The sequence below is a fragment of the Delphinus delphis genome, chromosome 13, assembly GCF_949987515.2.
Source record: "Delphinus delphis chromosome 13, mDelDel1.2, whole genome shotgun sequence".
Lineage (NCBI taxonomy): Eukaryota > Metazoa > Chordata > Mammalia > Artiodactyla > Delphinidae > Delphinus > Delphinus delphis.
In genome coordinates, this window is record NC_082695.1 from 48,481,824 (window position 1) to 48,499,884 (window position 18,061).

Sequence of the window (18,061 nt, forward strand, 5' to 3'; positions counted from 1 at the left end):
CTGCTTAACTCATTGGATCTTAAAATCTAATGAAAACTAAGACAGTACTCTGTATCAAACTTATTGGATTTATTTTTCATAAAACATATCCTTTTATGTTCAACACTGAAGAATTTATGATTTGAGATGATTGGGAACACTGAATTAGTGAAAGTGTGTAGAAAAGTATCATAATATGGTTATTTAACTTCATGCATTATAGAGACTGGAGCAATGACATAAACATTTCGGCTACTTCAGCAATTAAGACCTTTGGGGTCTTAATAATTTCAGTGAAATAAGAATGCATAAATATATACTCTAATATTTGTATGCATTCAGTGAAGTCAATGAAAAGTACTTGTGTTGTAAATTCTTAAGGGATAGTGTAGAATAATTAAACATGAATAGACTTTGTATTAGCAGCAGAAAATTAGAGTGAATGTCAACACTGTCAAGTATAATACTAATATAAGTTGTCATAAACCACTTCTATGGGAATATCTCTTTGAATTTCTTAATCAAAGTCAGTAGGGAACACATAATTCAATATTTTGTGTTTTACTTTACTTAAAGAGTCTGCTGGATAAGAGATCCTAAGTAACTGGATGAGCTAAGCTTGCTGAATGCCACTTTCATTTTATAATACGGAGTCCCCTATCAAACACTCCTACAATTCTACTTTACCAATATATTAAAAACTTCTCTAGGCTGCTTTGTTGACTTACTAAGTACTACAAAATAATTGGCATGTAAAGATAATCATATATTAAAAATGATACATTTTCTTCATGTCTACCTATAGCAAAAACAGTATAAGAAAATATTTTTTAATGTCTCAATTTTTTAAAACCATGGATATTATTTTATTTTAAGATTTTAAATTATAAAGGCAAAAAAATATTAATGTACAATATTTAGTTGTAATTACTATCTGCCCTAGTCATGCCTTTTCCTATTTGTTCCAGGTAAGGATGAGTGTTCAAAATGATGACATGCTGCATGACAATGAAGTGATACATAAAGCCAATCAAAATTCCAAGTGTAAACTAGATGGCAAATTTAATTTTTATTCCATTAGTGCATTACTGAGCAATGTATTTTTTAAAAATGGGCTAAACTACAATATCAATTTTCATCTGTGTTGTTCATTTAACATTTATTTATATTAGGCCTTATATTATTACTTAAGCACTTCACTTCCCACAACTTGTAATCTCAAAGAATCATGATGATCAGGGAACATGTTAACTTTTCTTAATTAACAAGTCAGGCATCTTTTGTATTTCTCATTACTTTGCATGATGTTATGCACACTATACATATATTGAATAAGTGAATAAAAAATGAACAAATGAAAATTATTAAATATGAAATACAATAGCATTTCTTTACAGCATTATTTCCTTCAAGATTAGTTTGTAAACCTACTTGATTTTATATTAACTTTTTGTCTTTCTCTATGGATAGCACAAAGTTTACATCAAATAGATGTTCATATTTGGTAAATAAATACAACTAATAAAAAACCTGTGATTATCTCAAATACATCTTTGAGAAATTAAGAATTCTACATGACAATGATTTTTTTCTTTTAAAGAATTAGTAATAAATGGAAAATAAGATAAATTTTACCAAAGAAAAGAATCTCTAAATAACATTAAAAGATTTAGAAGAAATAGTAGTGCCAGATGCTGGTAAAATAAAATCATGGTATATAACATTATTATCTTTATTGTTACTGAAAGAAGAAAGTATATATTGTGCATTGTGCACTGAATGAGACATACTTAGTTTCTACTGGAATTTTACAACAACTGCCAATTTGATGATGAACCGATGTCAAAGCCAGGATTCTGGGCTTTTATTCCTGGTTAGATATCCTTTTTGTCTGTCATCTTTCTCCTATTGGGTGACAATAACTTTTAAAGAATTCAATAATGGGGGAAGTAGCTGTATTTTCTTCAAGCACTCTCTCCTCTCTTATACCATACCACCTCAACTGTCATAATTTAATTTCATCAGGCACAGCTATGCTATTTTATTTTAAAGTAACTTAGGTACAACAAACTCCAACTTCAATATAGTTATTCTAAGAAGTAAACAAATTCTTAAATGTAGTGTTCTGTGATTTTATAATACAAATATTTTGGGTAGCTTTTTTCAGACGATGGATTAAATAATATTTGGTTGATTATATTTTCAGAGTTCAGATTTATTGAGTGGTTACTATGTGTCAAAAATGACTTGTCGAGCTTTACATGACAATTTATATAATCCTGTCAGCACTATAAATTAGGAATTATTCTTATTTCCAGAGGAGGGACCTGAGTTCAGAAAGTTGAAGCACCTTGCCCGGGTCACATAGCTACAAACTGGTGGACCCAGAACTCCAGACCAAGCTCTCCAGGGACCGAGCCTTGTGTTAGTGACCATCTTGGCAGACTGCCTCTCTATAAGAAACAGTCGTTTTTCTTTTAAAAATATCAAAGATATTTTTAGAAGTCATTGTAGAAAAATAGATAATATAGGAGGTATTACTTGTTATTCATTTCATTTATATCTGGAAAACTATTTCTCCTATTGGCATACTCTGAAACCTCTCCTATATCTATACTAACTCCTGTTCCATCACACCTAATAAATTGGAGGCACTGATCACAAGCACGAAGAGTCTTGGTATTTATGGAGCCTTCTCAAAAGTACAATGAAAATAGTTTCAGAAAATTTCTAATACATGTCCACTCAAATACATAAAAATATAAAGAAAGTTTTAAAATACATTGTAAAAACTACTTCTAGTATAACAATTCCATCAAGGTAAGATAGAATAAAGGTCAAACAACACTGTCTAATTTCCACCCATAAATATCTAACACTGGCATAATATCATCCATCTATAAAAAGCCCAGCTGAATCTAAACGCTCATGTTAACCATCCACAAGACAAGTACACAAATATACCGAGTACACAAAAGCCTTATTTTTCACATAAGGATTTTCATTCCCTGACCTTTATTTTCAAGGCCTGCTATTTGTTAACTGCTGGTATGAAAATAGTATTACTTAGATGGATCCATCCATTTCCTTTTGTCCCAGAGAAAGCCATTCTCACAGGCCGTCTAAAGCAACCACGGGTACTTCAGTTCAAGACTTGAATAACCTTAGATCTGCTTTAGCAGTAACAGAAAGGAAACACACAAGAATGAGATGCTGGCTCTCACTGCTGTTCACTCACATGACCCTCATTTCCTGGGACATGGTACCTAGGCTTGTGAGCACTGGTCTCACAAGGTGTGTCTTATTGAATCAACAAAGGGGATAAATACTTCAGGAAGATGAAAAGGAGAAAAAACAAACAAGCAAACAAAAACCCCTTGGACCTGACGTTATGGAAAAAATTAAAAAGACACTAAGATGAAAAAAAAAATTGTGTCATGGTTACATGTGGGATTTGGATGGAATCTAGGGCTGTGTTTTAATTCAAAACTCACCATCTCAAAACCACTTCTTTTCATCCGCCTGCAGGACTTGAGGTAAGTACGTATGCGTTTTCGGGCACGCTCTTGATACTCAGGGAATTGTCGCCTGCATGAGTCAATGATAGCCTGGATCTTTTCTTTGGGCTGCTTAGAGATTGGGACCATTCGGTCCAAGTTTTCATCTACAAACAGCCTGACAAACATCTGTTGGCAAGAGGGAGACAGAGGAGAAGGGTTTGGAGGGCTGCTCTCTGCTGTTCCTAGCTTCCTGTCTTGATTACTGATAGGAAAATAGTCTTGTCTGGTTTATGCACTGGAGAACTTTGCAATGGAAAGCCAGAAATTTTAAGCAAACACCCTTTACAGACTTTCTAAATGGTTGGGTTAAAAAAACAGAGAGAGAAAGAGAGAGAGAAAGGCAGACAGACAGACAGACAGAAAGTATAGACTATTGCGTAGAAAAAAATCAAGAAATAACAGTAGACTGTGACGATTGAGCACCCCATAAAATTCTCTATTAATAATGTGACTGTTTACATTGCTACACTGCACAGTATACTAATCTCCGAAAACAAACAATTGACTCTTTTTTCATGCATAATTAGATAAGCTGGGAAAGCAAAGAAAATAACGGATGACGGGCAGACGCTTCCGAGGGATAAGCTGAGGCTCCCTTCATCCGCTAAGTAAACATGCATACTCACACAGCACAAGTGCAGTTTTCAGCTCACGTTTGGCTTTAAAATTCTAAACAAAACACAGCCATTCTGGTGTCTGGTTGGCTAAGAGTGTTTCATGTACTTTTTAAATCCTTCTGTAAATTAAACAAACATGTCTCTAAAGTAGCCACAGTTACCAACAAGCAACAACATGAAAGTGAAGTGGTAAAAAACTCAGCCATAATGGTAGGGTGGCAGGACTCACATTAAAAGCTTTCAGACGCTCGGCCTCAACGCCATCTGTCTCGTTAACTTTCTCAGAATCTTCGTGGTCATCGTGGTCATCTTCATCCTCATCTCCCCTGTTTAGGGACAGGTCCTCAGCACCTCGGTCTACACTCTCATTTTTGCCCGAGTCGTAGCTTGAATAGCTATGTGCAGGGGACTGAAAAGAAAATGGGAAATTGCTGCTTTGAAATTCCTTGCACAAGCTTATAAATTTTGTTTTATTTTTAATGTCAATCATTTCTCAAAACTCTGGTTTAAATAAGTTGATAATTCTAGAGCTGTGGCTATTTTAATTTAAATCAAAATTAGCTTAAATGAAATCAAATTAAAAATTCATTTTCTCAGTCACATTTCAAGTGCTCAATAGCCACAGAGTACATTTCTATAACTGCAGAAAGATTTATTGAATGTAGCTTTTTGAGAGCAATTACTGTTTCCATTCAATATACATATTCCAAAAAAAACCCAACCTGTACTCAGTTTTATAAAAGAATCACTGAATCACATATTCTTTGAACTAGAAATGACCTCAGAGCTTAGTCAGTCTAACTGCATTAGTATTCTTGAAACAGATAAGGAAACTGAGGGGTAGGTATATTTAATTGATTTGCCCAACAAGTACTATAGAAAATACTGATACTAGGACTGCTAGGAAAACATGCTTTAAAATCAGTTTATAATTTGTCTATGAGTCTAAAGATGGCATCTGATTTTGGTTTAGAAAAAAGCAACTAGGTTTCCTCCTAGCCATTTGTTAAGCTTAGTGCTTTGTAATGTACAAGAGAAGATGAATGCCAACCAAGACAATTTTCACAAACGTTGGTAATTGTGGCCAAGACCAACCATTGGTCCTGCTGTGGTAGCTTTTACTTGTTTGTTAGCCCAGCACCTGTCCCTTTCAGAATCAGCCCCTGCTTTGCCAGGTCAAAGTGCCAATCCTATGGGCAACAACCTCCTCTCCCCTAGGCATGAGTGCCTTGACTTCACCTCCAAGTGAAGACAGTGTGCCTGTAACTAAAATCAAGTTGAATCCAGCAGAGCTAAGCGGAATAGAAATAGACCTGATAACATCATTTGAGCATCTAGATTCAACTGTGCCTGAAATTAAATTAACGCATGGACCTTTCAGCTGTGTGATACTATATCCTCTCCATCTCCCCACTTTATATTTTTGCTTAAATCTGAATTTAGATCATTTGCAATGGAGCCTGGACTAGTACAGAAATCAATCATTACAAGGTCAAATTAATAACCCAAATTTCACATATGATGACTTAGATACCCAGGTGGCCCCAGCTAAATAGAAAACAATTCTGTAAACAAGAGCAGCTATCTTCAAATCTATCAACATAGTCTAATGCTTCTGAAAGCATTTAAAATGGGAAATTTTAAATCATCAGCGTTCAAAAATGCCTCCATACAATGATAACATATGTGTTGCATGCTTTGAGGATTGCACTAATATATTATTACTACATAGTCAGAGGAGGGATAACAAAACTAGAATAGGTCACTGACATTAAAAGTGAAAAAAAGGCATATTTTTATAGTTCAGATCATTAACAAGGTGGAATTACCTAATCAAATATAAGGCAAATATTCCGTAAGTTTGAAAAATATACTATATATGCTTTTTAAATGGCATGTGCAATATTTTAAAGTGTTATAATACACTTATCTGGATGCAAATATGCTGGGCTAACCTATTCTTTTTAGATATGATGTGAGACACAGGAGCCAGCCATCTGCTACTAACAGTACCACTATGGAACCACAAAGGATTTATGGTCCTAGTCACTCAAGGTAAAGAAAACCCATTACAGATCTGAGAATATTCAGGATCTAAATCTAGAGCATAATCAAAGTTTTTTTCTTCTATGATATAAACTGAAAGTTTTGTAACACTGAATTATGTTTCTCAGATGGAGTGTCATTTCTCACCTATCTCACTGTTGAAGAAGTAACTAGCTTTCCAGGTCAATCAGATTAAGTTCAATTTCCACAAAGATTCCCACTTCTACCTCAGTCAACTTCAATCTTTCCCTCCACTGTGAACTCTTAATAGCCAATGGCACTGGACACAGAATTAAACACCACAACTGCTCTCTACTTTTCTTTTCATGTTAATATGCATTTTCCTTCAAGCTAGACTGAGATAGGAATCAACATATAGTCTTCCACCTTTTCCTTCACAGCATCTAAGAAAGGTTCTCTACAGAGTTGGCACTTCAGACTGTAGTTTTCCTTTTACTACAAAGGCTTTGGTCTTAAAATATTGGGGAGTGAAGATAAGCCACAGACTGAAAGAAAATCTTTGCAAAAGACACATCTGTAAAAGGACAGTTATCCCAAACCTACAAAGAACACTGAAGCTCAACAATAAGAAAACAACCTGATTAAAATATGGGCCAGAGACCTTAAGAGACACCTCACCTAAGGAGATATACAGATGGCAAACAGGCATATGAAAATATGCTCCACATCGTATATGATTGGGGAAATGCAAATTAAAGCAACAGTATCACTACACACCTATTAAAATGGTCAAAATCTGGAACACTGACAACACTAAATGCTGGAGAGGATGTGAAGCAACAGAAACCCTCATGCATTGCTGGTAGGATGCAAAACAGTACTGCCACTTTGGAAGATAGTCTTGCTTTTTCTTCCGAAACTAAACATATTCATCGTATGATCCAGCAATTGTGCTCCTTGGTATTTACCCAAGGAATTAAAATTTTATCTCTACACAAAACCTGCACATTAATGTTTCTAGCAGCTTTATTCATAATTGCCAAAACCTGGAACCAAGACGTGCTTCAGTAGGTGAATGGGTAAATAAACTGTGGTTGACCAGATAATGGAATAATATTTAATACTAAAAGAAACGAGCTATCAAGCCATGAAAAGACACAGAAGAACCTTAAATACAAGTTACTAAGTGAAAGAAGCCAATGGAAAGGACTATATATTGTATGTTTTCAACTATATGACATTCTAGAAAAGGCAAAACTAGGCGCAGTAAAAAGATCAGTGGTTGCCAGGGTTTAGGGGGTGGGGAGAGATGAATAGATGGAGCATGGAAGATTTTTAGGGCGATGAAAATACTATGTATGATACTATAGTGCTGCATACATGTCATTAAACATTTGTACAAATCCGTAAATGTACAATACCTTGAGTGAAACTTAATATAAACTATGGACTTTGGGTAATTATAATTCATCAGTTTAGGTTCATCAATTGTAACATGTGTACCACTCTGGTCAGCGATGCTGATAACAGAGAAACTAGGCATGTGTAAAGGGAAGTGGGAATATGGGAAATCCCTGTACCTTCCTCTCAATTTTGCTGTGAATCTATAACTGTTTTAAAAATAGTCCTTTTTAGGGCTTCCCTGGTGGAGCAGTGGTTGAGAATCTGCCTGCTAAGGCAGGGGACATAGGTTCGAGCCCTGGTCTGGGAGGATCCCACATGCCGTGGAGCAACTAGGCCCGTGAGCTACAACTACTGAGCCTGCGCGTCTGGAGCCTGTGCTCCGCAACGAGAGAGGCCGCGACAGTGAAAGGCCCGCGCACCGCGATGAAGAGTGACCCCCGCTTGCCACAACTAGAGAAAGCCCTCGCACAGAAACTAAGACCCAACACAGCAAAAATAAATAAATAAGTTAGTAAAACAAAAGACTAGTCTTTACCAAAGAATGATGGAAGTTAAAAAAAAATAGTCCTTTTTAACAAATGGGGGAATATGGGTATTGGGGTGATAATACAGAATTAGACAATAATAATTACTAGAGGCCTCCTAATAACCCACATAACATATGGCAGTCATTGCCTCATAAACCTGTGCCACCTCAATAAAACTTTGGATGATCATACCCTAAACAAGCCTCCCCTTCAGGAACAATTATTTTCATATTCCATGTGTAAATCCAAAATATCCAAATTAGATCTTAAAAAATACAAAGATAAAGAATCACAACTTATGCCCTATGGAAAATATATACCTGCTTATCCTCAAAACACAGGTGTTGGTTTATGGGGACAAGATTAGATTTTTGTCTTAGTTATATATTCCACTCATTCCTCTTGAGATAACATGCGACCGTCCTTAGCAAAGACCTTCTTGGAAATATATTGGCATTTTCCTTTTCCCACATTTCACACCTGAACAGAACTGCCAGCTCCAGACCTAGAAAAATTCTCACAGATAGGAAGCTTAACTTTACTTGTAAAGAAAGTTTGCTTACTCTGTGGTCAGAGAATTTCACCTCTTTGGTTAAATCTATTCATAATTATTTTATTCTTTTCGATGCAATTGTAAATGGGATTGTTTTCTTAATTTCTCTTTCTGATAGTTCATTATTAATGCGTAGAAATGCAACAGATTTCTATATATTGATTTTGTATCCTGCAACTTCACTGAATTCAGCAAGTTATTTTTTAAAATATCAGTTATTCATTACTGAATCTACTGGGCATTCTTAACGTCATTAAAAGTGTGATTACCAGACACTGTGTGCCATCTGATGTGATGCAAAATGATGCAAAACGAAGCATACAGCATAACTTAAGAAGCAAGCGCATGAAAAAAGAAAAAAGCATTTGAATTGAATCAAACCTAAGTCTAAAACAGTGGTTCTCAAAGTGTGCCTGTTAGATCAGAAGTAACTGCATCTCTTGGGAACTTATTAGAGATGCAAATTATTGACCTCCATCCCAGATCACCTGAATCAGACACTTTGGGGCTGGACCCCAAATCTGTGTTTTAACACAGCAGTCCCCAACCTTTTTGGCACCAGGGACCGGTTTCGTGGAAGACAATTTTTCCACGGACACTGGGGTCGGGGAGGGGATGGTTCAGGCAGTAATTCGAATGATGGGGAGCGGCAGATGAAGCTTCACTTGCTTGCCCGCTGCTCACCTCCTGCTGTGTGGCCAGTTCCTAACAGGCTGTGGACTGGTACTGGTATCTGGCCCGGCTGCTGGGGACCCCTGTTTTAACTTACCTTCCAGGGGGATTCTGATGCAGCTCAAGTTTGAGAACCACTATTCTGAAGCTAACTTCCATTTATAGGAAATAAGGCAGATAAAATAACAAGTTAAAAGACACAAGAGAAAGCAGACAGACAAATCCAAACTATGAGACATTGTGCAGGACAATTGACTTTGGTTCAGCAATATGTTAATGACACAGAAAAAAAACGTGATATATTAGAAGAGATTTAAAAGGTTTAATAAAATGAAATGTGTTGACTTTGTATCGTGATCCAAATAAACCCAATGCAAAAGATAATTTTGAGAAAACTGGGAAGATGTGACTATGGATGAGGTTATTAGGTAATAACATTGAATACTTTTTTACGTATTAGATTAGATGTAATGACCTAACATTTGTTTAAGTAAATGTTTATGTAAGAAAATGTCCACATTTGTTAGAGGCAGAAATTGAGGAATGAAGGGATGAAATGATGTGGATATCTGGGATCTACTTTTAAATACTGCAGGAAAGAAAAGGAAAAAAGTGGAAAAAACTGTGGAAAATAAAAAAAATGTGGAAAGTCTTAACCACTGTTGAATTTGGGTGATGGGTATTAGTAGTTCTATGTATTATATTCTCTATTTTTAAATGACTTTAAACTTTCAAAATGAATTTTAAGATGTATAAATTTTGTAATTAGTTGTGGTTTTTTTTTTTTTTTTTTGCAGTACGCGGGCCTCTCACTGTTGTGGCCTCTCCCGTTGTGGAGCACAAGCTCCGGACGTGCAGGCTCAGTGGCCATGGCTCACAGGCCCAGCTGCTCCGCGGCATGTGGGATCTTCCCGGACCGGGGCACGAACCCGTGTCCCCTGCATCGGCAGGTGGACTCTCAACCACTGCGCCACCAGGGAAGCCCTGTAATTAGTTTTATATCTCCTCCATTTTGAATATTTTTACATGACAGTCATTTATTCAAAAACATTTAAAGAAGCACTACTTAATACTTAGAGCATTGTTCTAGGCTCATAGGATTGAATGGATCCAAATTTTTTGAGGTCTGAAAGTTATAAAGTTTGGAGAGGCAGTGCATTTGAAAAATTAGTTAGAAAAGTGAATATTTAATTAAAATGAGAAAAGATTCTAAAAAGCTTATAAATGCTACAACCATCACAAAATGTAGAAAAATAATATTTTAAAAATTAAATAACGCCCTGGCCCATCTCTATAATACTGTTTCCTTTCCACGTTTCTTGGCTGCATGCTCTTTGATTGCTTCTTCATATGACAATGATTTTGTATTATCATATTCTATAAAAAGAATAGAAAAATAATTCAGTCTTTACTTCAGCATATCTGATGGAAATGTGTCTTTTATTGTTGATAGTTTCGAAACTTTCCTTTGCTCTTCAAATTAAATATTGCTAATATCATGCAAATTGTTACATTGTTTTCAGTTGGGGAAACCTTAATCAAGTTCCTTTAATATTTAGGGCATCTTAAGTTTTCTTGGGAAGTGACTGATGTCTGCATTAAAGTGACATTTATGAGTTTTATGTTTTCTTCATTGATATCAGTATCTTTTGTCAAATCCAACGTGAAATTTAAATCTTCTTCCAACTTGTTAATATAATTCATTTCTCTTCATTAAGTGTATTTTCCTTCCTCCCAAGGAAATACTGTCTTTAGTAAGACCTGGACATTTTCATTACAAGTCACTTACTAGTCAGTGTCAAAATGCTGATCGATTTCACTTCTTATTTTTGTTGATTTTTTTTACACCCCATTACTATTTTTTTAAATGTCTTTATTGGAGTATAATTGCTTTACAATGGTGTGTTAGTTTCTGCTTTATAGCAAAGTGAATCAATATAAAGACAACAAAGCCTTTATATATTTCAAATTAAGGGTCTGTAATTTCTCACGTATTTTATTCAAAAGGTCCAAAAGAGGGCTTCCCTGGTGGCGCAGTGGTTGAGAGTCCACCTGCCGATGCAGGGGACACGGGTTCCTGCCCCGGTCCGGGAAGATCCCACATGCTGCAGAGCGGCTGGGCCTGTGAGCCATGGCTGCTGAGCCTGTGAGTCCGGAGCCTGTGCTCCGCAATGGGAGAGGCCACAACAGTGAGAGGCCCGCATACCGCAAAAAAAAAAAAAAAAAGGTCCAAAAGATCTTTCCACATGGCAATTGAAATGTCATAATTCCACTGTGTGAAGTGTACACAACATATCTCTGTATTATTACTTATGCATGTGAATTTGCAATTACACATTTGTATAACCAAGGATTGGTATTTGTTATTTTGTTTACTGGTTTACCATTATGTATATGATTTCCCAAGATTGAGATTAATTCTTCATAAGCAGTTTTGGATAAAGAAGTCACATTTGATACTTCATTTTGACATTTTCCAAGTGTTTGTCCAAAAATTAATAATTACTTTGGAGATTCTCATGAAATTTTAGTTATATGAAAGTCACTCCATTTCATAACATCTGAAAGGAAATCTCTCTCACTTAATAATTTAAAAAAACATAGCTACCTTTTTGGCTCTTCAAAATATTAAACCTTTTTTTCAAGCTTGTTCTTCAAGGTATTAGTTGGCTAGCAGGTGGTTCTCTCATTTGGCATGCATCAGAATCACCCAAAGGATCTTTTCAAATATAGAGCACTGGACCCCATTCAGTAGGTCTGGAGTGGGGCCCAAGAATTTTGATTTCTAACAACTGCCCAGGTGATGCAGATGCTGCTAGTCTTCATCCATTTGAGCTGCTATAACAAAAATACTACAGATTGGGTGGCTTAAACAAAAACACTTATTTCTCACAGTTCTGGAGGCTGGGAAGTCCAAGATCAAGCAGCCATCAGATCTGATGACTGATGAGAACCTGATTCCTGGTTCACAGGTTACAAAATTTGTCAACAAGAAAAATAAGATTATGGTTAACTGTTTAATGTCTAATCAAAGCATAATTGTCAAAAAATTTTAAATAAATGCAAATAATATTATACTATTAAACTAAATAATGGATATTCATTAAATATCTAAATCATTTCCAATTAAGATAATATAGTGAAACATTAAATGCTAAACATAAGTCTATCTACTTTTGGTTTTTAAATTTTTACAGAGAGACAAAAAATACTTGGGTTTATTAACAAAATGGCCTGTCACATTAAAAATTGTACTATAGGGCTTCCCTAGTGGCACAGTTGTTGAGAGTCTGCCTGCCAATGCAGGGGACACGGGTTCGTGCCCCGGTCCGGGAAGATCCCACATGCCGCGGAGCAGCTGGGCCCATGAGCCATGGCTGCTGAGCCTGTGTGTCCGGGGCCTGTGCTCCGCAATGGGAGAGGCCACAACAGTGAGAGGCCCACATACCGCAAAAAAAAAAAAAAAAAAAAATTGTACTATAAAAACATCTCTCTAAAAACTGTAAGTTTTTATAATTATGTATTAATAAATTTGGTAACCCACAATGTAATGCTAATATATAATAGTTCACAATTGCCTACTACCTAGTTTTCACTGGAAAATAAAGATTACTAATAGTAAAAAGTTTATTGTGCACACACCAAAAAGACAGTTCTTGAACTGAGAACACTCAAACTAAAACATGGAATGAGGCTCAGGGGGATATTGTTACAAGGCATCTTATATAGTAGGGAGGCAGTGATTATTTATTCTTCGCAGTGGTTATAATATTAGAATTTTCTTTTTTAAAAAATATTTTTTGGGCCACACCACACGACATGTGGGATCTTAGTTGCCCAACCAGGGATCAAACATGTGCCCCCTGCGGTAGAAGCACGGAGTTCTAACCACTGGATTGCCAGGGAAGTCCCTAGAATTTTCTTAAATGATAATGGTAGGGAATCAGTTAATTGTTACCTCATTTCAATTTTGGGTAACAGTTTAAGTTTTGCTTATGGTTTTTCAGAGACACAAGTAAGAAATGACCCAGGTCAAGTCAGTCTCGCAAAATAAGCTAAATTAAGTTTTGCTTGTATGACTAAAGTGGTCTTGTCTGCTCAGGAAATTTTCAAGATTGGTTCCATTTTATTTTATTTTTTTATATTAATGAGATAGTGTGCATTCTCTTTTTATAATTTATCTTTGAAATCTAGCATGTTTTACACTTACAGCCCATCTCAGACTAGTCATATTTCAAGTGTTCAATAGCCACATATTCTACATTTGTATATATTGTAAAATGATCACCAAACACTACCAACTACAGAGGAACTATTTTCATAAGACACAGAATCTTTGTTTCCTAGGCAGATTACATTAAAGGTAAAGATAAACCTTTTATAATCTTTTATTAAAAGCAGACCAATAATCTAAGAATTTTTGTGCTTTTTAACAGACAGAAAATTAAATCCTAGTTTTGAACTCTTTTTAAAAACACTTATAAATAAACCTATTCAATTTTAGCCAGCTTTGAACTCACACATAAAGCTTCTTTTCTACAAATTTCTGTACCTTTCTATATCCATTCAGCTTTTGTCCTATCATTTTTTTTTTTTTTTTGCTTTCTTATTCTGCAACAATCATTTTAGTTAGGAAAAAATTACTTTTTGTCCCTTACCAAAACAAAAAAGCAAAAAAATCCCAAAACCCAATAAACAACAACAAAAAAAACCCCACCAAAAACCCAAAACCAAGCAAAAAAATGGCCTTCATACCTTACCTTATCCAAAAAACACATTCTATCTTCCTTACTTCCTTTTCATATACAGTTGTTTTTTTACCCGTATTATTACTATTAGTTTTATTTTACATATTGATTATAAATTTTAATTACTAGTACCACTGTTACATGGTGAGTCAGAAGTAGAAAAGGCAGTGATCTCTCTTGCTATTCTAAACATAAAACTTTTTATTCTGATGAATATAATTTAATTTATTCATGATAAGAAGTCATCTATAAGAAGCAATTTTTCTGAGGATGGAGGGTCTTAGAAATATGCATTGAAATCATACTGAGAGATTAAACACTAAACAGATAACAAATTATCTTAGGTATTAATGCACATTTCCAAGCACAAAATCTGAAGGAGTGAGGGTAGGGAAGAGAGTATAAGCCATCATTCTAAAGCGGGTTTCGAACAACTGATTCTCATATTTTTTTCCTGGAACATGTGCCTAGGGTGCCAATGGTTACTGAAGTTTCTCTAATTGAAAAAATAATTGCACCATCACTCTGCTTATTCCACTTAGAAAGAGAAGCTGTAAGTCAAAAGTAGCACATTTTATTTGAAGTTACTATATACTTCAATGTGAAGCAATTGCTCCTGAGAGAATCTGATATGTATTTTAACCAATTTTTCAAGGTTTTTATTTTTATTTACAAATGATGACAGAAATATGTGCTAGGAATGACATTTCAGGTTTCTTTCAACCTGAAGCTTAAATGATTATACCACTTTTAAGAGGAAGAATCCAACAAACTGTATGTTCTTGAAGTTTCTAGAGACAAATGTCAGGGATACTGCTTTTATCTTTCATTACAAGGTGAGAATATAATCACATTACAGAAGTCTTTTGACCTGATAAGTAAAGATGTGAATCCCTGGTTTAACTCTTCTTTTACAGGTTCAAACACAACTACTTAAATTATTAACCTATCACCCTAAAGGAGAAATCCCCAAAGGGCAAAATTTATCTTCCAATATCCCACTTCAGTCCTACAATTAAAATAACAAATAGTAAATGTAGGTATCATATCTCAGAACATCTAACGTAAATAATAATTAGATTTTGTTAGGTACTTTTAAAAAAATGAACAATGTTATATATGCTATTAATGTATTTTCCCCCAAACCCTAAATACTATCTCATGTAATACTATCTCATATGTCTTTAGAAGAACATATTTTTCTTCTCGGAGTTCAAATTTAGGTGAAAGTGAGCCTTGGAAGTGAACTGAACTCCCAATCATTAATACTATCACCGACAATTCAAATGATTATAATACTGTAGTGGTTTTAAGGCACTATTACTGTTTTTATTTACAAGAGAGTGGGGTTATATAAATATTTTCACAATATTTGGTAATAATTTCACCATCCTAGGCTTTAGACAATAAAAAAACAATTGATACGACAAAATTGCCAAGCCTGATATCTATTTTAAAATCCTTTTAACTTGCATATTAAATATTTAATCTTGTTTCATTTGTCTTACTTTAAAAATAAGTATTAGTAGTAAGTGACAGCAATATCATCATCAATAATAGCAATGATAATAATAACCACATGTGGTTAGTGGCTGCTATATTAGACAGCACAGACCTTTACTGATGACCTTAAGAGAAACGTGAGTCTTTGTCTAGGGGAGAAACTCTAAATAAGATACGATTCTGTCAGAGCATCCCAGAAATCTTAGCACTGAGGACAAAATTCATTTGAATTCTTGGAATTATATGTCAGCTTTAGATCTGTTCATAGCAGTAGACTTCACTGAATGTTATCCAAATCCATATATATATGTACGTATATATAACATATATAAACATATATACTTCAATTATATCTATATATTTCAATTATTTATATAATTTTCAGATCTCACAGGAATATGAGACTGTTTTCCTTTGATATTTACTTCTGAAGGGAGGTGTCTGGGAAATGGCCAACTACAGAACAACAATATGTAATGCACATGAACTTTTACATTACAAATGTAAAATCTGAAAAGTGAGACTCAAATAGACATCATAGCATGTTTGTTCTCAGGTCGCTGGGACAAAATTAAAAACAAAATCAACCCTGCATTCCCTGTTGCATGTAAAATCATTAGAAGAAGAGGGCAAGAAGACCATGATAACTAGTAAATGAGAGTATTATTTATCAGTTATCTTATCAACCTCTCAGGTTTATTCATGCTTAAATAACATACCAGACACAATCTTATCCTTTAAAATTGTAAATGAAATTATCTGTAGACCTATTTAACCCATCCATTAAATGCCCTAACCATATTATCTGACTCCATGTCTACTTAATTATACAATAATATACTACCTATTTAAAAAGTCTTGAATTATGAAATTAAAAATTATTATTTACATGTTTGTAATCTTTTATTTAAAAGCCTTGGTCCTAGATATGTTTGGAACTTAGAATTTGTTTGGATTTAGATAGAGCATGCAGAGCATAAACTATATAGTTTGAAATATCTCAGAAGCACACTATAACATATATTAATGTTTCTCCACAAAATCATATGAATATGTATACTAAATTAGATAAACAAAGACCATAAATAGCTTCATGCCAATTCACATCAGATTTTGCCAAAAATGAGTGTGCCACAAATTTATGTTAAAAAACTTTATTTCTGAGAGCCCTTTGGTTTTTGAATTGTGGAAAAGGAACTGTGGGTTCATAATATAATGAAATCTTAAGTGTTTAAACTAGATACTATTTCTAAGCTGCCTGTTCATGAAACAGCTTTAATAAATTATAATTATTTAAATACCTCAAAAACCAGACCCAAACATGGCAGGGATGTTGGCATTATAAGACTATTAATTTAAAACAACTATGATTAATATGCGAAGGACTCTAATGGAAAAAGTAGATAACATGCAAGAAGAGATCAATAACATAAGCAGAGAGGTGATTTCCAAGAAAGAATATAAAACAGAAGTGATAGACCAGAGGACCTTCAAGACGGCGGAGGAGTAAGACGTAACGATCACCTGCCTCCCCACAAATATATCAAAACTACACCTATGTGTGGAACAGCTCCTAGAAAACACCTACTGAATGCTGGCAGAAGACCTCAGACTTCCCAAAAGGCAAGAAACTCCCCACGTACCTGGGTATAGCAAAAGAAAAAAAAACAGACAAAAGAATAGGGACGGAACCTGCACCTCTGGGAGGGAGCTGTGAAGGAGGAAAAGTTTCAATACACTAGGAAGCCCCTTCACTGGATGAGATGGGGCAGGGGGAAGCTTCAGAGCCACAGAGGACAGCACAGCAACAGGCGTGCAGAGGGCAAAGTGGAGAGATTCCCGCACAGAGGATCCCTGTTGACCATCACTCATCGGCCTGAGAGGCTTGTCTGCTCACCAGCTGGGGGGTGGGGTTGGGGGCTGGGAGCTGAGGCTGGGGGCTTCAAACGTCAGATCCCAGGGAGAGAACTGGGGTTGGCTGTGTGAACACAGCCTGAAGGGGCTAGTGCAACACAGCTAGCCGGGAGGGAATCCAGGAAAAGGTCTGGAACTGCCTAAGATCAAGAGACCATTGTTTCAGGGTGCACAAGGAGAGGAGATTCACAGCACTCCCTAAACGAGCTTCAGAGATGGGTGCGAGCCGCAGCTATCAGCACAGACACCAGAGTCTGACATGAAATGCTAACACTGCTGCTGCAGCCATCAAAAATCCTGTGCATAAGCACAGGTCACTATCCACACCTCTGCTCCTGGGAGCCTGTGCAGCACACCACTGCCAGGATCCCGTGATCCAGGGACAACTTCCCCAGGAGAACGCATGGTGTGCCTCAGGCTGTTGCAACGTCACTCAAGCCTCTGCCACCGCAGGCTCACTCTGCATTCCGTACCCCTCCCTCCCCCCTGGCCTGAGTGAGCCAGAGCCCCCTAATCAGCCGCTCCATTAACCACCTCCTGTCTGAGCGACGAACAGATGTCAGAGGGAGACCTACAT

General features: G+C 35.8%; 1 protein-coding gene across 6 annotated transcripts in view; it reads right to left on the bottom strand.

Moving 5' to 3' along the window:
• The window catches only part of NOL4 (nucleolar protein 4), a 403,038-nt gene that overhangs the window by 114,668 nt on the left and 270,309 nt on the right, over positions 1-18,061 (bottom strand). For 3 of the 6 annotated variants that reach the window (XM_060028859.1, XM_060028858.1, XM_060028864.1), the window contains 2 exons: positions 4,386-4,565; positions 3,474-3,665 (listed from right to left, as the gene is read on the bottom strand). In XM_060028859.1, coding sequence (XP_059884842.1) covers positions 3,474-3,665; positions 4,386-4,565 — 372 coding nt within the window. The remainder of the gene's footprint in view (positions 1-3,473; positions 3,666-4,385; positions 4,566-18,061) is intronic. The other 3 variants (XM_060028862.1, XM_060028860.1, XM_060028861.1) reach the window with 1 other exon arrangement.